Genomic DNA, 22,650 nt, shown 5'->3' with positions numbered 1-22,650 from the left:
AATTTTTCCATCACACTAAACACAATTCATTTCCCTGTGTCACTTCCACCTCCCTCCCACACCACGTGACTAGAAGCCCAACCTTTTGGTTTTTGTTACTCAAAATACATACATGTGGTTAATTCTACCTGCTTCATTTTGTAAATCCAGTAAATCTGAGTCAAACTACATTTTTAAATCATAGCAGACTTTTTCTCTGGCACCAATCTAATCAGTTAATCTCTGTTTTAGTTTTCAATGCTCCTAGGATATTTGGCCTCTTTACCACAGCTTTGATAAATTTCTGAAATCACACCTGCAAATAGAACATCTCTATATCAATGAGACTCTTTGAAGAGATGTGTCATGTAATTTTTCCCCCTTATCTTTCAGAGGAAAGTAAGCAGTGGGAGTCTTATTCTCTTATTCAAACAGCCTATAAAACATGCGTCAGTTTTTTGGCTCGTAAATAAAACCGGTCATTCTACCTATATAATCCCAAGCAATATATATATGTATATTTATATGTGTATATTTATATGTGTATATATATATATATACACACACACTTTTTTTTAATTAAAGTTTATTGAAGTGACGATGGTTAGTAGTTACATAGGTTTCAGGTGTACAATTCTGTAATATATCATCTATATCTCACATTGTATGTTCACCACCCAGAGTCAGTTCTCTTTCCATCACCATATATTTGACCCCCTTTACCCTCATCTACTACTCCCCTCCCCTGCCTTACTCTCTGGTAACCACTAAACTATTGTCTGTGTCTATGAGTTTTTGTTTCTTTACCAGCATATATCTTTACAGCCTTATCCACAGACTGGCCCCCGAGTCCCACAGCTAACCCTTTGCTGCTCAGTCTAGCTTATCTAGCTTGTCTTCTCTGTAAGAGTCTCTCTTTCCCCAGATCACCTGCACTGGAAACCATGATCTCACTTGCTTGGGTGGTGGAGCCTGTCTGACAGGAACCTCGCTACGGGAAACTGCAAGTCTTGGGTGCCATTCCATTTCCTATGATGAGTTCCACCCTGGCTGGGGGTGCTCCAGAAAGTACACTCCTTTGATGTTGGCAGGGCGAGGGTTGCTGGGGAGAGCTCCTGTGTGTAAAGTGACAAATTAAATGATCTCTTGGGAAATGGTGAAACATGAGGAAGCAAAGAAGCTGCATTTGGAAAACAGATGCCTCCGGAGTCCACAATAGCCCCCCAGCCTGGGCCTCGAGCAAGGCTGCCTTGGACAGGACAGGCAGTTTCCTATAAGCACTTCATTTCTTTAAGTCAAATAAACAGAGCTCTTTTTTTTATCTAATTCTGGAGAATGCACCCCAAGGGGCTGCAATTGGGAATGGAATTTGAGTTTCCCATAGCCTGTATAAGGACACAAATAAAACCTAACTCCTGCAAGGAAGGGCAGAAACTAAAGGGTGGTGGACACTGTGATCCCATAACCTCTAGTCCTGAAAACACTATCAGTGACGCAGGGTTCCCCGACACCCAGACAACTGGACCAAAGATCATTGCCCGAAGACGTCTGGGATTGACTCATAGGTGTTCCTCAACCCTCCAGAGTGAGACCTAGGTAGGGCCCTGAATCCCGTGTCTCAGAGACAGCCCCTGAAACCAAGTGTGCGCCAGAAATGAAACGATTGTTCCGACAACCCTACATCCCAAACCGGGAATAGAAACACTAATTACAGTGGCCACAGTGGCTGACCTACCTGCTTCACTTCCAAAGCACTAAACGAGGCAGGTTCAGGTGGCCATTCTGCTTCGCTGTGGGGGTAGGTCAGGCAGCTGTCCTGACAGTGGTCAGCACCAAGTGGGAGCTTCCTGTGGAACAGACCCTGTCCAGGGGAGGCACAGGTGAGTGAACTCCGGACAAGCAGCCGCTGCCAACTGCTTTGTCAAGCGTCTACACCAGGCGGAGAGGGAGGCCTTTTAAGAAAGTCCCATCTGAGTTGCCAAATTTGTTACCGAACTCAAGGTGTTCACCGTTTGGGGTATTGTTTGGAGTATTCCGTTTAAGAACCAGACCCAATGAGACCCAGTTGTTGTCAGACAGTATTATTTATTTGCAGCAAGCAAAGGAGACAGGGAATTCACAGCCAAAGCTCTGTCTCCCTAAAGGGAGGCTTAGCCATTGCTTATAGACACTATTTGGTTAACACATGTTGATGTCTTCCTTGTAGTTGGCTACACTTATCAGGTTGAGTTCCTGTCAAGCTCATTCTGTTTACAGCTGGTCTGCAAAATACTGTTACATTTTGACATTTAGCAAGCATAGCATTTAGTAAGAAGTCTAGACCTTGAGATCCTTGCCCTATCTAACAGCAATACTGCACAAATAACTGATTTTGTGGCTTGTACCTAAGTACTTGTCTTTGTTTTATGGGAAATGTGGGTTCAACTCCCTATCCTCAAAGAGGGCTATTGGTCTCTCTGTCTCCCTCTAATGTAGTGTGTTTCAAAATAAGATACCAACTGTTGGAGCAAATCATTGTCATCTGGAAAAAATGCTAAGTATATTAAGACAACCACCACCATATCTACTCGTCACTGTATTGAGAGCTAGCGAAGATTTATCCAACCAGTAGTCTCCCCTTATCTGCAGTTTCACTTTTCGTGATTTCAGTTACCCACGGATAACTGCAGTCCAAAATATTAAATGGAAAATTCCAAAAATGATTCATGTTTTAAATTTCATGTCGTGTTGAGTAGTGGATGAAATCTCACGCCGTCCCTCTCTGTCTTACCCAAGATAAATCACCCCTTTGTCCAGCATCTCCACGCCGTATGTGCTCCTCACCCATTTAGTCACTTAGTAGCCATCTAGGACTGTCCTGGTATCGTGTCATGGTATTGTGTTCAAGTAACTCTGATTTTACTTAACAATGGCCCCAAAGTACAAGAGTAGTGATGCTGGCAATTTGGATATGCCAAAGAGAAGCTGTAAAGTACTTCCATTAAGTGAAAAGGTGAAAGTTCTCAACTTAGTAAGGAAAGAAAAAAAAAATCGTACGCTGAGGCTACCAATATCTATGGTAAGAACAAATCTGTGAAATTGTGAAGGAAAAAGAAACTTGTGCTAGTTTTGCTGTCGCACCTCAAACTGTAAAAGTGACGGCCACAGTATGTGATTAAGTGCTTAAGAAGGAAAAAGCATTACATTTGTCGGTGGAAGACATGAACAGAAAACGTGTTCCAATGGATGGCAACATGTTGCTCCAGCATGAGCCTATACAAGGACTTCAGACGGGATCTCCAGAAACAAGTGACACCAAGCCATTTACTGCAAGTAAAGGTTGGCTACAGATTCATGAATAGGTTTAAACTGAAAAATGTAAAAATTACTGGAGAGAACCACATTCAGGTAACTTTTATTGCAGTATATTGTTATAATTGTTCTATTTTATTATTAGTTATTATTAATCTCTGACTGTGTCTAACTTATAAATTGAACTTTATCATAGGTATGTATGTATGTATGTATAGGAAAAAACATAGTATATATAGGGTTTGGTACTACCCGCAGTTTTAGGCATGCACTGGGGGTCTTGGAACATAACCCCACAGATAAGGGGGGAATACTGTACTATAAAAATGGGTGTAACTGCGAGAACTTTGTCAATCGAGAAATGAAACCACACTGACAACTTAAATACATTATGTCTGAAACCGATGAAGAAATGAAATACATTAAGTCTAAAACCAATGAGAACATGAAACCAAACAAACAAAAAAACACAGTCAACCAATTATTTTATCTTTTATATGGCAAAACTGCCATATGGCCAATTAGTTATGCAGCGAAAATGCTAGTGGCAAAAACGCTTAAGGCAAAGATGCTTATGGAGAAAATACTGAACAGGCAACACCCTTCCTTCACATTTTTGCATGGCTCTCTCATCATTCAGGTCTCAGAGCAAACATCACCTCCTCAGAGAAGCCTGCCCTGGACAACAGATCCTCTTGTTCTCCCTTCCAAGTCATTTTATTACACTGCTCTGTACTATTGATTTCATAGCGCCTACTGCTGTCTGAAATTATCTTATTTATGTATTCATTTGTCCATCTTCCCTCCCTAGACTGTAAGCACCAAGTGGGCAAGAACTGGCTTCTTTCATTACTGAATCCTAGCATTCGATATCACCAGGTATTTAGTACTTAGTAAGGACTCAGCCAACATTAGTCATTATTTTCATTATTCCCATGCTCAGGGCTTGGTAAACTAGGACAGCTGCCATGTGTTCAAGCTGGGAAGGTCCCTCTCAAGCAGGAGGTCTGGATCTGGGATCCATGAACCCAAGTGCTGTGAACTTGGACAGGAAAAAAAAATTACATCTATATTTTCACTAGCCTCTGACTGAAATGTAACATTTCTATCAATTCTAAATGTAGGCAACAAACCGGAAGCCTATTAGCAGTAACTGGGATTTCATCACCAATCGAAATCACAGCGATTTCCGTATCCTGTCATAGTTGCTGCAGGTACCGTAAGATATTACTCATCCTTATTGCACTTGTGAAATCAAGCTCCATGCCACTGGAGCTTGTTATTTAATGTATTTCAAAAGAACAAATATTACTAAATCACAAATTTTTATAAATATTTTGATCATTGTTTCAATATTCTATGTAATTGTTCTTTTGTATTCCTACCTATTTTATTTTAGAGGTTTTAAAAACAGCATTCTCAGAAGGGTCCACAGGCCTCACCAGATGCCAAGGGCGTTCATGACACGCATATAAAAGACACCCTAAAAAAGGAGTGTCTTAAAAGAGCTGATGGGGTCTGGCCTTGACCATTCTCTCAGCTAACGTCCAGCCAAGGAGAGGCTGAAGGGAGAGAAGCCCAGAAGAGCAGTGAAAACAAGGCTTCTGACAGACCCCACGACCTGCATTTCCTGTCTTATTTATGAAATCATGACATCTACAACAGCTTTGAGCACAGAGACCTGATACATAAAATGGGGAGCCCTCTCTAAAAACAATACTCAGAAGAGCACCCAGCTTTTCCTGTTCTCTACCTGGGCCCATGAGGCCTCTAGTTCACAAGAGTGAGTCCTGCAAGAGACCCTCTGGTTAAAAAACTTCTTAACCAAAATGCTCTTCAAGACTGAAGTGAGACATATTCTCTCCCTATGAATCTGGAACTATACAAGGGAAGGGGGAAAATGACATTTTATAAATACTCTCTAATGCGTCAAAGAAAGCAACCTGACTAAAGTCACAGATTGTGGATACGTGCGGTTTGCTCCAGGAGATTGGAGCACAGCACAATGTTCCAATTTAGAAGGGTATCATGTTTAAAGCTGAATTCTCTTTTTTTTCTTTAAAAAAAATTTTTTTTTTTTTTTTTTAAGATTTTATTGGGGAAGGGGAACAGGACTTTACTGGGGAACAGTGTGTACTTCCAGGACTTTTCCAAGTCAAGTTGTTGTCTTTTCAATCTTAGTTGTGGAGGGTGCCGTTCAGCTTCAAGTTGTTGTCCTTTCAGTCTTAGTTGTGGAGGGCGCAGCTCAGCTCCAGGTCTAGTTGCCATTGCTAGTTGCAGGGGGCATAGCCCCCCATCCCTTGCAGGAGTCGAACCGGCAACCCTGTGATTGAGAGGATGCGCTCCAACCAACTGAGCCATTTGTGAGGCAGCTCAGCTCAAGGTGCCGTGTTCAATCTTAGTTGCAGGGGGCGGAACCCACCATCCCTTGCGGGACTCAAGGAGTTGAACTGGCAACCTTGTGGTTGAGAGCCCACTGGCCCATGTGGGAATCGAACCGGCAGCCTTTGGAGTTAGGAGCATGGAGCTCTAACCGCCTGAGCCACTGGGCCAGCCCAATTTATTTTTTTAACTTTCATTTATTTAAGTGTGTTTTTCCAGGACCCATAGCTCCAAGTCAAGTAGTCGCTTCAATCCAGTTGTGGAGGACATAACCTACAGTGGCCCATGTGGGGATCAAACTGGCAACCTTGTTAAGAGCACCGCACTCTAACCAACTGAGCTAACCAGCTACCCCCTAAATCCTGATTCTTACAAACCCAAATGCACTCATGCGAGTGGGAGACATGAACAACATAGAAAGAAATGCCATCTCCAGGATCCTTTCTGGAGCCTGTGGAAGGAAGGAGCAGCAAGCATCATAGGAGGCAGTTTCTTGGCATCTCAGCCCGTGAATCATGGCTCTCACACTGGTTCACTGAACCATCTCTAATTTGGGAGCACAGCAGCAGAAACGCCCCAAATTAACTTCAGTTTTGTCCTTCCCCTTTCACTTGGAGTTCCGTGGGCCTGAATGTTGGACGTCATCTATGGAAAGGCTCAGGATATCTAGGGTAGTTCATCTTCATGCTGATCATATTAAGAATCTACCCAAGATATTGGGGCAGGTGGGGGGGACCAGCTCAAAGAAAGGACTCACTTTCGTATCTGATTTTTTTATTTTACAGTGAAAAACTTTTATATTTGTAATTAGCCAGCTGGACTCAGTTTAGATGATTCCAATTTCTGGCAACATCCAAAGCACCGTCGTCAGGAGCCAGTGGAACCTGTGCCTTCTTCTCCCCATCAGGCCTGATCAGGGTGCTGACCTTGGCCCCGTCAATGTCATGGAGCTTCTTCACAGCCTGTGTGATCTGGTGCTTGGTGATCTGGCCGTGACATCCACAATGAACACGTGTACTGTTGGCTTCTATCTTCCTCATGGCTGACTCGGCAGTTAGGGGAATATGATGGTGGCACAGTGATCAAGCTTGTTTCTCCGGGGGCGCTCTTCTGAGAATATTTAGGCTGCCTTCGGAGCCACAGTGTTTTGGGCCTTCGTAAGGTGGGTGACCTGCAGATCTTTTTTTTGTGGCTACGGACACTTTTCAGCACTTCTTTCTTTGCCTTTAAAGGCTTTACTTTGGCTTTGGCTTTGGGAGGGGCAGAGGCTTCCTTCTTTGCTTTCAGTGACATTTCCATGAAAAAGCCATCAAATTATTAATCAAAGAGAAAGCAAACATGCAGAAGACAGGGAAGAGATGCCAAAGAGAAGACAGTACAATGTAAAAGCTTCTTGTAAGACAAAGATAGGTGGCTGTGCATAAAATCTCTGAGGAAGGTTGTGTGAGGAAGTGCTAACAGTGAGTGTCCCTGGCCAGGGAAGGGGTTAGGGGTACAGCTTGTGTGTAGGAGGGAACCTGACTTTTCCCTGTTACATGTTTTGTACTACATGTATGTGTTATTGATTAAAAAACTGTTTACAGTCTTGCATGTCAGAAGACTTCATAGGAATGTAGCTGGTGTTTAATAAACAAACACGTTAAACCATGGTGCTGTTTCAGAAAGTAGCATTTATGGAGCACCTACTGTGTGCCAAGGGCCCTTTGGCAAATGCCTGTTTTATAGACCTTCGGAAATGGAGTCTCAGCTAGGAGGGAGCCAAGTGGGCACTCCTCCCAGGTCTGCTGGAAGCCAGCACTCTGTTCCTCAGCAAGGACCACACCGCCTTCCTCTCTGGAGTGAGCAGTTGGAGGCACCAGATGCTCTGGCAGCTTCCAGAGAGATACCATCTGTGAGGGAAACCTATTCTTAGAGAGCAGAGACAGTCGGTGGTGGAGCCGGCCAACCCCTGGCAGCAGTGGGGGGACGTGAGGAGGACAGGCAGCCAAGGTTTCTTTTTACCTTCAGCTGGAGGGTAGGACAGACTAAAAGCAGGGTATACTCAGTTCTGAGGACCATGCTTTCTTCTATGTTTGGAAGCTCTTAGAAATAACAGCGGGCCAAACCGGTGGCTCAGGTAGTGGGAGCGACGTGCTTCTAACGCCGAGGTCGGTTCGATTCCCACATGGGCCAGTGAGTTGCACCCTCTACAGCTAAGATTGTGAACAGCTCTCCCTGGAACTGGGCTGCCAGGAGCAGCCGGAGGTTGGCGTGAGTTGCCATGGGCTGCAGTGAGCTGCCGTGGGCTGCTTTGTACCGCCGTGGGCTACCGTGTGCTGCCATGAGTGGCTGGAGTCCAGTGTGAATGGCCGGCAGCCAGCAAGAGCTGCCGTGAGCGACCAACCAACGACCGGCGACCGACTGCCTCAGCGGGTGGAGCGCAAGGCCCATAACACCAGCATGGGCCAGGGAGCTGTGTCCTCCACAACTAGGCTGAGAAACAACGGCTTGAACCGGAGGGGGGAGGGAAGGTGGGAAAAAAAACAGCAAGCATTTATTGATTTGTTTACTTTATGTGTGTCGTATCATTCTTCCAGGCTACCCTATAAGTTATGTGCTATTGTGCCTGCTTTACGGAAGCACAGAATGGTTAAGTCACTTGCCCAAGGAAACAGAGGAACCAAGGCTGAGCCTAAGCACTGGATCCAAGGCCTACGTCTCCAACCACCACATTACACTGCCTCTCCATCTGCTGCACCAGAGGCCAATTTTAGTTTGGGTTCCCTGAATAGCAGACCCCAAGACAAGGATTTGAGTACAGTAATCTAGATGGGAAGTGGTCCCAAGAAGCACTGGTAGGGACATGAGGAAGGGAGACCGGGAAGAGGGTGTTACCAAGCAAATGACCACTGCAGGCACCGCAGCTCAGTCCTGCTGAGCCAGGAGCCAGAGTGGAGCATGCGCCTCGGTTAGCCCACCCAGTCATACCTGGGCCAGGGATGTGGGAGTGGGGCTGTTCATCATCATTGGCGCCCGGGATGTTAAGCCTCCAGTACTGTAGGTGTGCTGCAGGGTGGCAAAGCAGGTGCCACCAGCAAGTGAGGACCCTCAGGCAGAAAGATACAGGGGTGGCAGTTGGAAAAGCTGGCTGGTGTACACTGAAGTGGTAAGCTCGATGGGGTATGGGCAGGGTATCCCCAACATCTATTATAAAACCTGCTTGCTGATGGCCACCTTCTCCCCTCCCCATCAGCCTGGGATCTCATTCAGCCTCCACAGAGTGAACTAAGGGACCTTCAAGATCACCAAACTTGCAGTACAACATCGTGGCTGAGAACATCGTGGCTGTTACAATCAGCCATCTCATCTCGGTTACCTAACAGCTCTGTTTAACTCCGTTTCCTCATTTGTCACATGGGATAAGGGTTGGCCCCATGTCATCCCCTACTACCTTGTTACTCAAGGTGTGACTCAGACCAGAGGCAGCAGCATCACTTGGGAGTCTGTGAGAAATGCAGAACATTCAGGTCACACCCCAAACCCACTGAATCAAAATCTGCATTTGAATAAGATCTCCAGGGACTCCAGTGCACATTTCTACTAGTAACTTCTACAATATAAAAAGAGACTGAAGTATTCCTAGTAGATCAAGGGTCTCCAAATGGTGAGCCATGGACCAAGTCTTCCTGGAGACCTGTTTAATTTGTCCAGCATGGTGGTTTAAAAAAATCAGATTGGCACATGTTTCCAGTTCACCACGCCCCCATCACTCCCTATCGCATATGGTGCGTAGAACCCAGAACATTATCATTTATGCCACTTGCCAGGCTCACGTAGGCATTTGAGTTTGTACTACCCCCGCCAGAATAGACCCTATAACTAACTAACATTTGCATAGTTTAGCCTAGGTTTCTAAATTTAAAGTAAGGCACTGAAAAACACATGGGCTTTGATCTGGGTTCAAACCCTGATAGGACTACCACACTGTGTTACCCTGGGCAAGTTACTTCCCATCTCTGATCCTCAGTTTCTATAAATATTTCTATAAAATAAGGATCAAAATACAGACCTGCAAGGTAATCACTGTATGGATTAAAAAATAATTAGTGCAAAGCACCCAGGAGGAAGTAGGAGCTCACTAAATGCATGTGATTAATCGTAGTAGCAGAAGCTGTAGGTACACAAGTCCAATGTGGACACCAGGTAGTATTACGATTATCCTCATTTTACAAGAAACTGAGGCTCTGAGAAGTCAAGAACCTTCCTCAAAGTTATACAGTGGTGGAGTGGGAACTCAAACCCATGTCCTCTAGCACTGTCCACTAGAATTTTCTGTGATTGTTCTATATTTGCATAGTGCAATACAATTGCCACTAACCACAGGTGGCTATTTATGAAGCACCTGAAATGTGCCGTAAGTGTACAACACACTTGATTCTGATGGTTTAGTACGAGAAAAAAGAATGTAAACTATTTCATTAATTTTTATATTAATTACATGTTGAAATAATAATATTTTAGAAATTTGGGCTAAAATAAATAATTAAGGTTAATTTCATCTGGTTCTTTCCACTTTTTTTTTTTAATGTGGTTACTAGAAAAATTTCAATTACATATATGACTGTCATTGTGTTTCTATTGGACACTGGAACTCTGGAGCTCCTCCAATAGAATACCTGAGACAAGGAACTTAATATTTTGTAAAAACATATTTGCAAATCCACTGCCCACCAGCAAGAAACCCTCTATTACATAAGAACAGTCGAAGAACATACCCACTTTCAGGGCCTTCCTTTAAGCTTGATGACCCTTGAGGCCCAGAAGGGGTGACTTTTCCTGATGTCACAGAAGTCAGCAGCATAGCTTGAGAAGCACGCCCAAGGCTTCTCAATCTGATTCGGCCATTTGTTCCACCGTTCAAGAGTACCTAATGGGATTTGAAAACCAGTGATTTTGCTTCGGAAAATGGAACCCTGGGATAATAAAAGTTGGAGTTTGAGAGCCATGATCTCAAGAAGGCAGGATCCTCTGGAAGATTTCACTGGTGGAGCCAATCTTGAGTCACAGCTGGATACTGCCTGGAGCCTACTCGGGTGTGAAGCATCCATAAGTCTCTCAGGGTCACATTACTTCGAGGGAGGGCTCTTGTTGTAGATGAGGAAGTCTGAGATGTCGTGCCACACATTGCTGTCCTCATACAGGTAGGTCATAGAGGACTGCAGCGATGGCTGCAGTGTGGGCCGGTGGTACTCAAAGAGCCACAGCACCAGCCCCCACACCGTCGCAGAGACCCACGGGAATGGGTCCCACTTGGGTTTGGGAATGTAGCCCTTCTCCACGCCCAGGCGGCACAGGGCAAACAGGACACGAGACAACAGGTACATGCTGATCTGCAGGGAGGGAGTGACGGGATTAAAGGCGGGCACAGCCACTGGGAACCTTCTTCCCACCCCCATGTCACCCTACTGGATCAGTGTTTTTCCAAGCTGGTGTGCATGATTTGAAGTAGTACATAGCAGGTATTTTAATATTACTAGTTTATATTTTTAATTTATTATTCTTTTTCATTAAAAATGTTTTTAAATGAGTATATTTACTCACACATGGTTCAAGACTAAAAGGTAACTTGACACCAAAAAATACACCCATAAAAGAAAAAAATTGATAAATTGGATCTCATCAAAATTAAAAATTTTTCGGTTGTGAAGAGGACGAAAAGTAAAGTTATAGACTGGTAGAAACTATTTACAAACACATATCTGACAAAGGCTAGTATCTGGAATATCTTTTTTAAAACCTCAAAACTCAATAGTAAAAAAAAAATCCAGTTAGAAAATGGGCAAAAAACATGAACAGATATTTCACTGAAGAGGTTATACAAATGGAAAATAAGCACATGAAAAGATGTTCAACATCATTAGCCATCAAAAACGCAAATTAAAACCACAATAAGATGGTGCCACACACTTATCAAAATGGATAAAATTAAAAAATAAAATGTGATAAACCAAATACTGGCTAGGATGTGGAGAAACTGGATCACCTGTCTATTCCTGATGGTAATGTAAAATAATACAATTACTCTGGAAAATAGTTGGCCAATTTCTTATAAAACTAAATATGTATGTACCACTTGGTCCTGCAATTGCACTCTTGGCCATTTATCCCAGAGGAATGAACTGATGTTCACTTAAAAACTTGTACAAGAATGTTCTTAGCAGCTGTATTCCTAATCGCCAAAAGCTAGAAATAAGTCAGATGTCCTTCAGGGGTGAATGTTTAAACAAACTGGTATATCCATGAGATGGAACAGCACTCAGCAATAAAAAGAAATGAACTATTGACACACACAACAACTTGGACGAATCTCCAGAGCATTATGCTGAGTGAAAAAAGCCAATCCTCAAAGATTACGTATTGTAATGACTCTACCTAATAACATTTTTGAAATGACAAAATTTTAGAAATGGAGGTCAGAGTAGTTGTTGCCAGGGGTCAGGGAAAGGAGGGGAGGGTGAAGGAGATGGTATGACCAGGATTCCTAGCCTTTGGAAGTTCATAGACCAGTGGAATTTCTAACAAAAATAAAACAGGAGAAATTTTCTCAAAATACAAAATGCTCATGTCCACAGATTCCACAGTTCTAATTCTAGGAACTTTCGGATGGACAGACACGTGTACAAGAATATGTCCAAACAAAGATATAGACTGCATGCGTGTAATGGCAAAAGGCTAGACCCCCTAAATGTCCCTGCAGAGGAGACTGGTGAAATCAAGCGTGGTCCATCCATCCAGCGGTGGAGAGCTCTAATGTCAAAAGGGATAAGGGACTGACAAGAGAGGTCTCCAAGATAACACAGTTCTGTGAAAAAAAGTGCAGCATGATCTCACTGGTGGAAAACTCCTGATATGTACACTGACGCGAGCACAGACAATTTCTGAAGGTCACACAAGACACAGTTAAAGTGACTGTCCTTGGACAGTGTCTTGACAATTGGAGGGGGACGGGAACTTTCTTTTTAATTTATTTTCTACTTTTATCATGATGTATCCCAAGTATGATACCTGGAAGTATGCCAGGTACCTAGAGGGTGCTTAATTTGCATTTTAAAAAATGCAAAAATAAAACTATTTTTATAATTTAAAAGTACAGAGGGTGCCAAAAGATGTATACAAATTTTAAGAAAGGAAAAAACTGTATTAATTGTAATAATGCATATCAATAACAAAAGATGAATCACGTTTGACTTCTGCAATTACAAGAGGTGCTCAAAGTGGTTACCGTCAGCGACCAGACACTTCTGAGTATGGCAAATTACTGCTTGAGCATAGATCACATCTCTTAAAATGTGTATACTTTTTTTTTTTAACTTTTTATTTATTTAAGTGTGCTTTTTTCAGGATCCATCAGCTCCAAGTCAAGTAGTTGTTTCAATCTAGTTGTGGAAGGCACAGCTCACCGTGGCCCATGTGGGGATCGAACCGGCAACCTTGTTGTTAAGAGCACTGAGCTCTAACCAACTGAGCCAACCAGCCACTCTAAAACATGTATACATTCTTTTGGCGCCCCCAGTATTTAATAAATTTGAGGGAGGCTAATAGAGGGGCTGTTAACTTTCATGTTAAAAAAGGACTTTACAATAACAACTAGCATTTGGTTCCATTAAGAAAAACAAAACAGGCCGGCCCAGTGGCTCACGCAGTTGGAGCTCTATGCTCCTAACTCTGAAGGCTGCCGGTTCGATTCCCACATGGACCAGTGGGCTCTCAACCACAAGGTTGCCGGTTCAACTCCTGCAAGGGGTGGTAGGCTGCACCCCCTGCAACTAACAACGGCAATTGGACCTAGAGCTGAGCTGCGCCCTCCACAACTAAGATTGAAAGGACAACAACCTGATTTGGATAAATGCCTGCAAGTACACACTGTTCCCCAATAAAGTCCTGTTCCCCTTCCCCAAATAAAAATAAAAAAAGATAACATTAAAAAAAAAACAAAAAACAGAATTTGAACCCAGAAAAAGGGCAAGTTACAGAATAAGAGAATTCTTTGAGCATAACAAATTTAGTTTTAAGAAAATCATACTCCAGGTCATTTTTCTTTTTTCTTATTTCACTGCAGAGTGGTTTATGAAAAAAAAAGTCTCTGACCCAGAGAGCAGCACATACATTGATTTCGAGACTCATGAAATTCCCACAGGCTGCTTGGTTTACAGATGGGAAAACAGGGGGAAGTGACCTACCCAAGGTCACAGAAGGACTGGTGAATCACAGACCCTAAGACTTGGAAGGAAACCAAGAACTCACCTTTGACTCCCACCCCAACTCATACCTGAACCACATCCACCGCCCCCCAGCCAGCCCCCCACCCGCATCCCTAGAGAGGATCTTTACCTGGCTGTTGATGTTATTGTTATCTCTAAATACCAGCCAGCCTCCGATGAAGGCAGCCAGGAATGAGTGTATCTGGTAGGTCTCACCCTGCGCGTGGGACTGCAGGGCGCAAAGCCCTTTGTAGGTGAACACGAAGCAGGCCAGGTTGGAAGAATGGGTGTACGTGGCCTGCAGGATGGCCTGAAGCTTCTCTCGGAGGCTGCACAAACACAAGGAGCTACCATAAGCACAGGCGCAACCATTCCAAAGGCATTACCCACTGGTCATGCAAATCTGAACGAGGAAAGAAGCTCACAGCCAATGCTCATTCAACCCCAGGCCTCTAGCCTTCACGTCCTGGGGGCTGCTGCCTAGGCTGATTCAGGCCTTTACTGCATCTCCATACCACTTCCTCAGAGAGGCCTACCCTGATCACCCTACATAAAAGAATGCCCATCACATTTGTCTCCTTAACCTACTTTTCTTTTCCTTCATTGCTCTTATCACCACCTAACATTTATATGCTTGTTTATTATCCCGCCCCCCCATCCCAGTGGAAGCTACCAGAGAATGGTGTCTACATCAGGCTTGCTCATCTTCAGGCCCCATTCTGGGGCCTGACACATAGTAGGTGCTCAGTAAATATTTTTTTGGAGTGAACATGTGAAGAAGTGAATGAGGGAGCGAGTGCCTACTATGTGCTGGATCTGGCGATATAATACTGGGGGGAAAAACAGATTTGCTTACTGCCCTCATGGAGTTTATGATCTAATGGGAGAGGAACATATAATCATAATGAGACAGGTTAGTTAGTATGAGTGCTAGGTAGACGGGGGGGAAGGGGGGTCCCTGGTGGAATAAACAACAAAGCAGCCATATCGTGAAACTCCAGGCCCTGGAATGTCTCCTTCACTCCAGAACAGAGATATGAGAATACACCTGAGGTTAATAGATCATCTCAAATCCCTTCTGGCCGGACAAAGGAGCAGATCTGATAGATAGGAATGGTTTGGTTTGTTAATCCCTTCAGGAGGAGCACACAGGACAAACCTGAAAGATGAATTCCATTAGAAGGCTCCAGCCCCTTTCCCCAAACAGGCAAGGGAAGGTATAGAAGTAAGAGCTTTTGCCTTAGTCACGAGGCCCCCCTATTCGGGACTCCTTCCCACTCGGGAGCTGCAACCTCTTCTCCTGCTTCTAATAAACTCTCTTCTTTTACAACTTTTTGCCCCTCCCTGATCCATGTGTCCATTCTTTGGCTTCAGGAGACACGATCCCGCCCCACAGCCGGACACTGCTAGCAGATCCAACATCATGTACATCATTTGGAGACTCACGGAAAAACATTCCTACTTCATTAAAACAAGGGTCAAACATTGACCTGACAAGAGATGACTCTAGGGTCTGAAGAATGAGGAGTCAGTGAGGGCAAGATGGGAGAGGAGTTGCATCCCAGGAAGAGGGGTCAGCAGGTGCAAAGGTCCTAAGGAGGGTCCAGAGTGGGGAGTAAAGGAACCGAGAGAAACTGTCAAGGTCTGAGCAGAGAATGTGTGGGAAAAGGAGGCAGGGGGAGTCAGGGAGGGGAGGTGGCACCATGCTAAGTGTTGTCCTCATCCGGAGAAAAGCAAACATTTAAGTAGGGGAGGGAGTCGACTGACTGACGAATCCTTTCAAAGTAAATCACTCCAGGGCAGTGAGGAGAACACAGAGAGAAGGGCAGAGTGTACTCTGGGAGATCAATTCAAGAATGGTAAGCCCAAGGGCCCTCAAGGCTAGATGAGGACCTTGAAGTGGGTCTACTGAGACCTGTTGATATCTGCCAGGTGAGTGGGCACAGCCAGGCGTCAGCAGGTTCTGGTCCCATAGGAACACGGGCCCAGTGTTGCCAGTTCTAAGACAAGAAAGTTAGATTTCCCAGTTTTTCAGTATTGACACAAACCTGGCCTTCAAATCAGTTCTAGAATCTGGCCGCTTCTCACTTCTACTGTCACCACCGAGGTCTGAGCCATTAGTGTTGCTCATCTGGATTATAACCATAGCCTCCTATTTTACACCTACTTCTGCCCTTGGCCACAAACTCCCATCTGTTGTTAATCTGGCAGCAAATTCTTCACTCGCGCATAGTCAAATAGTGGCACATTCCTGCACAAAACCTTACAATTTCCTGTTTCACTTAAAGGAAAAGCCAAACTCCTCTCTATGGCCTAAAGTTGGATGGGATGGGCCCAGGTGGCCACTGTGATCTTCCTCTTTGTTCTCTCCCTTCCAATCCCTCTGCTTCAGCCTCCTCAAACTCACCAGGCACGATCCTACCTCAGGGCCTTTGCACTGGCTATTTCTTTGTTCTGAAACACTCTTTCCCCTGATACTCACTTGGCCAACTCTTTCATTTCCTTAAAGTCTGTATTTGAGTATCACTTTCTCACCGAGGCCTTCCCTATTTAATTCTGCAGCTTGCCCCTCCTCCAACACTCCTGATCCCCTTTCCCTGTTCTAATTTTTCTTTCCCACAGCCTGTATCACCTTCTAATGTACCACATACTCTCCTTGTTTATTATGTTTATTTTCTGCCAGCCGCTGCTAGAATGCAAGCTCTACGAGGGCAGTGATCACGGTCCATTTTGTTCACCGTTGTATCCCCAGCCCCTAAACAGTATCTGGTCCATAGGAGATGCTCAATAAATATTTACTGAATGAATGAATGAGATCCATTTTTTAAAAAATGATTCGGAGGACAAAAACCAAAATAAAAAATACAAAAAGAGAAAATCTTAAAGCTGGATTTGGCCAGAAGGCTGTCCATGTGTGATTCTTATAAATTTACACACATTAAAAACTAGAAAAGTGGTTTCTGAGAAGTGCCTTGAGGGAAGACTTATGAGAAATCAGAGGAAGGAAGGAATGTCATGGACCTCCTTTTATTGGAGGACAGTTTTCTGAGAAAGTGATCCTCAGAGACGTGGTATGGGTTGCCAGGAAGGAAATAAAGGTGGGGTAGAAGAAGAAAGGGCATTTCTGGAATGGAAGGGGGAGATACTGCATGAGCAAATGTATAGAGGTAGAACCACATGTGGCATGAGCATGGAATGGTAGCAAGGCCTGTGTGCCAAGGACATCCCAGGGAGAACAGCAGAGAAGAGGGTAGGGATGCAGCTGAGGTCAGACTGCAGAGGGCCTTAAGAACACACTTGGAAGGTGGGCTTCTTTGGAGGGCTGTGGGAGCCAGGGGAATTTTTCCAGCAGGGATAATAGAATCAAAGTTGTACTTTAGAAGGTGGTGGTGGGGACAGGTTAGACCCAGCCAGGAAGCTGCTACAACAGTGCTGGCACTGAGGGGTGACCACATTCTCTTCCCGATTGAGGGGTGTGCAGAAAGGGTGGGTACCTGCCGCTCCGGAAGAGAAAGGTCATGACCAGTGAGTGAGGGGCCCGGATTTTGGCTCCATACCTGTGGAAAAAAGAGAAAACAGTTATTGCAGCGTCACTGTATTCACAGTTTCTTTCTGGGCTGTATCTTTGCCTTCTTGTTCCCTCTCCGTACCCCTAATCCTAATATCATTTTGGGAGGGGAACTAATGCTGGCTTTCATGTTAGATCTAAGTTCAAAGTGGGTTGTAGAAAGGAAATAGTATTTGGTGCCAAAGTCCCGCCACATTTTGCGGTATAAACTTGGATCAATCACTTAACCTCTCTAAGTTCCCTTCAGTAAAAAGTATTCTCCATTTCAGAGTTGCTTCTGACAGTCAAGGATGTGGCACATGTGAAAGTTCCTAGTTCAACCAATGTTAGTGTCTCTTCCTTTCTTGTTCTTCTTTACTGAACTCCCTTCCCCCCCGCCCCCAAGTTCTCCAGCTGCCAGGCCCTCATCTAATCAGGTTACAAGGTCTAAAAATCCATGACAGCCTCCCGGAGACAACTGTCATGAGCCATATATTGTTGTCATATGGGTATCTGTGAACATGCACTGTAAGCTTGAAACAGCAAAAGACTGGAAGCAAACCGGTGTCCATCCACAGGGGAATTGGATAAACAAATAATGGCCCCATCATTCAGTGGAATACTACACAGGGGTAAAAGAATGAGGAGGCTTGATGTGCACGGCAGGATTTATTTGAGAAAGGTGTGCACAATGTAAAATTGTGTAAAATGAGGACATTCTTCTATTAATCTAAATTTCAAAATACAACTTGCTTAAAAGGTGTGGGGGGAGAATACATATATTTGTCTAGGCAGACAGTATTTCTGGGAGGAGACATGAGACTGGGCACAGGCGTCACTATCACGGATGGGGACTAGGTGACAGAATGATAAGAATGGGCAGGACTTCGAAGCACCTAACTTTTTATACCTTTTGTGAATGTGTGACCTAATAAAAAAATAAAGAAATAAAAATGTTAACAAGTTAAAGCCGGTTTTATGGTTGCGGTGGCCATGCTGAATTGCTTATCTTCTCCCCTGCTTTACAGCGGGCAGGAACCTCGTCTTGGCCCCAGCAAGCTCTCTGCCCTACCTCCTCCAAAGTCATCTCTTTTTCCTTCTGAACAAAGAAGCCCTCCGCCTCCTCCCGCTGACCGCTGACCGGAGCTAAAAGGGCCCCCCCTTATGCCGCAGCACAAGCAGAACACGCCTCCACGTCCCTACACCTGCCAGGGCCGCTTTCCAAAGTCCCCAAACTCAGTTACTACTGTCCACAGGATTACGCTGTGCCCTGAAAAGAAAGATGCCCTGGATTTAAAAGACCTTAAAGGACATAATCACAGGTGCAATGTGATGTCCTGGAGGATCCTGGTTTAGACAAACTAGCTGTAGAGGCCATTTGGGGGAAAACTGGGGCAATATGTCTATCGACTGGACAGGAGTCAACATTATGGGATTAATATTAATTTATTAAATGTAATCACGATCATTTAGCCATACAGAAAAAGGCTCTTATTTTTAGAGATGCACATACATTAATATATTTAGGAGTGGAACATCAAAATGAGTTCAGTTTTACCAAGTTCCTATGACTCAGTCATCCAAGACTGCCTCCCTAAATGGATGGCCTTCTTCACAAACACCATATTCTTTTCAACCTCCAGGCCTTTGTTCAAATCATTCCCTCTGCCTGGGATACCCTTTTCCCCTCGGCAAATTACAACTCAGCTTTCAGAGTACGAGGTGTGATCAAACAATATGGTGAATGTTTAAATTTAAAAAATGTTTATTACAGTAAAAGACACATTGCTATTAATGCCCCTCAAAATACTCCCCGTTGCTTCGAACACGCTTATCCCCTCATTCTTGCCACTTTCTGAAGCAGTTCTGGGAGTCCTCTTTCGTGAACGTCGTTAATTGCACTGTTGCGGCTGCCTCGATGTCCTGAATGGATTCAAAATGTTTTCTTTTCATGGTCATTTTGACTTTGAGGAAGAGCCAGAAGGGTGCCAGATCTGCTGTATAAGGTGGATGAGGAAACACCGTGATGTTTTTTGACAGAAATTGCTGTACCAGAAGTGATGTGTGACAATGATGGAGGATGATTTATGGCACACTTTAAAACATACCTTTTCTCAACCATAGCTCACACCTAACTGACTGCACCGAACAAGTTGAAACTTGTCTCACACCATTACTAAGGTTCCACGTGCTGCTTCCCATATTGAAGACCCTGCCTGTCCGTTGGATGGCACTTGGTAACAGCATTCACTGTACTTTGTGATCAGAACAAAAAGGCTCCGTGTCACACATCATTTCTGGTACGACAATTTCTGTCAAATACAAACATTACGGTGTGTCATCATCCACCTTATTCTCCCAGATCTGGCACCATGCGACTTCTGGCTCTTCCCCCCCAACGTCAAAATGACCATGAAAGGAAAACATTTTGAGTCAATTTAGGACATCAAGGCAGCTATGACAGCGCAACTAAAGACACTCAGGAAAGAGGACTTCCAGACCTGCTTCAGAAAGTGGCAAGAGCGATGGGAGCAGTGTGTTTGCAGCAAAGGGGAGTATTTTGAGGGGGATTAATTGCAATGTGTCTTTTATTATAATAAATGTTTAAAATTTAAACATTCATCGTAGTTTTTTATTACACCTCATATCACCATCACCTCCTCTGTAGAGCACTCCCGATCACCTTGTACTGACATGGCAGTTTAATGATCAGTCTCCCTTTTGGACGCCAGATCCTTGTAGGTGGGCATGCTGTCTTAGCACTACCAAATGATGAAATCACTGCTTAGGGCACCCCTCTATGGGTGAGTTGGTTTCCATTTTACAGAAGAGGAAACTGAGGCCAGAAGAGAAGAGGGGGACCCAGTTTTGAAATGAAAGAACTGGGATTTGAGCCCAAAGGCCTGACCTTAGCAAGTGCTGGGAAGGTTCCTGAGATCACAGGAAGAGTTAAGTAGTAGCAGGTGTACAAAGCCAGCACTGGGAAGGCCAATGGCACTCAGGCCTGTGTGACTCCTTTTCATTCCTGCTTTGTCCTGAGAATACTTTGGCAAAAGGCCACTGATGTTATCTCAGGGTTCATTCCACCCTGGTCATACCAAGGTATGGCTGATATGATCTGGCCAGACACAGTGGGAATCAACTTCTACCCGAAACGCTGGGTGTCCATGGAAGCCAAGAGGTGGGTGTTGGGGTCAGGCATCCTTGGGTTTGAATGCTGGCTCAGACCCTAACCAAATAATATAATCATGAGGAATGAGTTTAACTCTCTGAGCCACAGCCTTCTCATCTGGAAAATGGGGACAATGGCAATTCCTACCTTGCACACTTATTCATTCATTCAATAAATATTTGAGAGCCTACTATGTACCAGGTACTAGGAATACAGCAAGGAACAAAATAGATAAAAATCTCTGTCCCCATGAAACTCACTTTCTAGTGAGAGAGACAGAGTATAAAAATAGGATTCATACATGAATGAACTACTTAGTGTCAGATGATAAGTAGTATGAAGAAAATTAAATAGGGAAGGAGGTGAGGAGCTCAGGGATGGCCTCACTGAAAAAGTGACACTTAAACAGAAGCCTGAATAAGGTGAGGAAAGTGATCCAGGCAGGCGTCCAAGTGAATATAACAATAATAACAGCAGCCAACAGTTTTATTTACATACGGTCCCAGGCTCTTTGCTAAGCATTTCACACATATTGACTCAATCCTGACAGTATAATATAAATACTATTATCACCCCCATTTTATAGAAATTGAGACTTAGAGAGGCTAAATGATTTGCTCAAGATCACACAGGTAGATGGCACGAGGATTCGAACTGAGGCAGTCCACATCCTAGTGGCGTGCTGCCACCAGGATGCCAACTCCAGGACGACACAGATCTTTGCTCTGTTCGTTTTCTGTTGTCCCCAGTTTTGGCACAGTAGGCTCTCAATAAATGATAGCTGTTATGCATGAGGTTTAAAGGAGGCTGAGCTCTCCAGGCACTAAGCAGGGGAAATGACCCCAAGACCTCTCTCCTGCAAGAACAAATACTGTATTTGCAGCTTTGTAAAACATTCATTGTCACGCCTGAGGCTTATGCCCTAGAAGTCCTGTATGCTAGATAGGGACTTAGCGCTAGAGTCATACAGATGGGGAGTGAGAATCAGCATGCGAGCCCATGGGCAGTTTAATGGGGGGAGCATAAGCAAAGGACTGCTAGAGGCCAGAGTCCAGCTTCCTACTGTGCAGATGGGGTCACTGAAGCACAGAGGGCCAAGGGCACACAGCGGGTGGGGGGGAGGGAGAGGGGAAAACTGGGCACAAGGGAGGGGATACGGAGACTGACATGGGAGGTGGTCAAGGAAAGACAGCCAAGTTGCAAAGCACGAAGGACCCAGAAAAAGCGTAGTTGGGAGCCCCGGCTCAGAAGGCGCTCGGGACCCAAAATCCAGCGTCCACTGGGCAGATGGTGGACACTGAGATCTAGAGATACACCAGGGCTGCTCAAGGGCACACAGCGCAGCGGCGCGGGGCCGGGAACCCGCGACGCCGACCCCAGCCAGGCCCGTCCCTCGGCCCCGGCCGGACCGTACGGCCCCACTCACACTGCCCCGTTCCGGAAGCCTTTGAGCACGGCCAACGCAGCGTGGTAGCGGCGCTGGCGCAGCAGCGTGTTGACAGCCAGGAGGAGAGCCCGAAGCTGCGGCGGGGCGGCCATAGCGCGGGTGGCGCGCGCGGTGTAGAGAACCGAGCCGAACCGGCACTGACAGCTCGGGGTTCAGGCTGCACACAAGCGGCCCACAGCGCCGAGCCGCGTCAGCGCATCTTTACGACCATAAGCTCTGTCTGCTGTCACTCATTCACGGAGAGCCAATCATAGGGCTCATCCATCTCACGAGCGGAATGCGATGTACACACTTTCCCGAATAGAGGTCTAATTGGAAGAGAAGGAGAGCTTGTAACCAACCACAGTGGGCTCCGCCAGACTCGACCTGAGGACGGTTAGAATCACACGCCTGGATTTGTCCAATTAGAAAGCATGTTTCTTTCCGGTTTGGAACAAGTTTGTCACCCGTGAGTTTCCAAAGTTTCCTGAAAAAGGAACCGCCCTCTTTAGGGTTGGGATGGTTTACACTGCGAGGAGCCAGGCCTCATCTTTACGCATGATAGTTCTGATTGGGTAACTGATCATAAAGATCACAGAGCATAAATCACTCG

At 44.9% G+C, this 22,650-nt stretch overlaps 1 protein-coding gene across 2 annotated transcripts in view; it reads right to left on the bottom strand.

Annotated features, from left to right (window-relative positions):
• LOC308491317 (transcription factor E2F1) overlaps positions 1-22,250 on the bottom strand; it is a gene marked incomplete at its 5' end in the record, with an annotated part of 41,008 nt that extends 18,758 nt beyond the window's left edge. The window contains 4 exons of one of the 2 annotated variants that reach the window (XM_081034690.1): positions 2,045-11,021; positions 14,023-14,221; positions 17,387-17,449; positions 22,038-22,250. In XM_081034690.1, the coding sequence (XP_080890816.1) occupies positions 10,758-11,021; positions 14,023-14,221; positions 17,387-17,449; positions 22,038-22,150 (639 nt within the window). In that variant the 3' untranslated portion in view covers positions 2,045-10,757. Of the gene's footprint in view, positions 1-2,044; positions 11,022-14,022; positions 14,222-17,386; positions 17,450-22,037 lie in introns of those variants that run through there. The other variant, XM_081034688.1, reaches the window with a different exon arrangement.
• Positions 22,251-22,650: the final 400 nt, after the last annotated feature.

Source organism: Rhinolophus hipposideros (assembly GCF_964194185.1).
Source record: "Rhinolophus hipposideros genome assembly, chromosome: 22".
Lineage (NCBI taxonomy): Eukaryota > Metazoa > Chordata > Mammalia > Chiroptera > Rhinolophidae > Rhinolophus > Rhinolophus hipposideros.
Note: the sequence above shows the minus strand (reverse complement) of the source record. Positions and strands in the feature narration are given on the sequence as shown.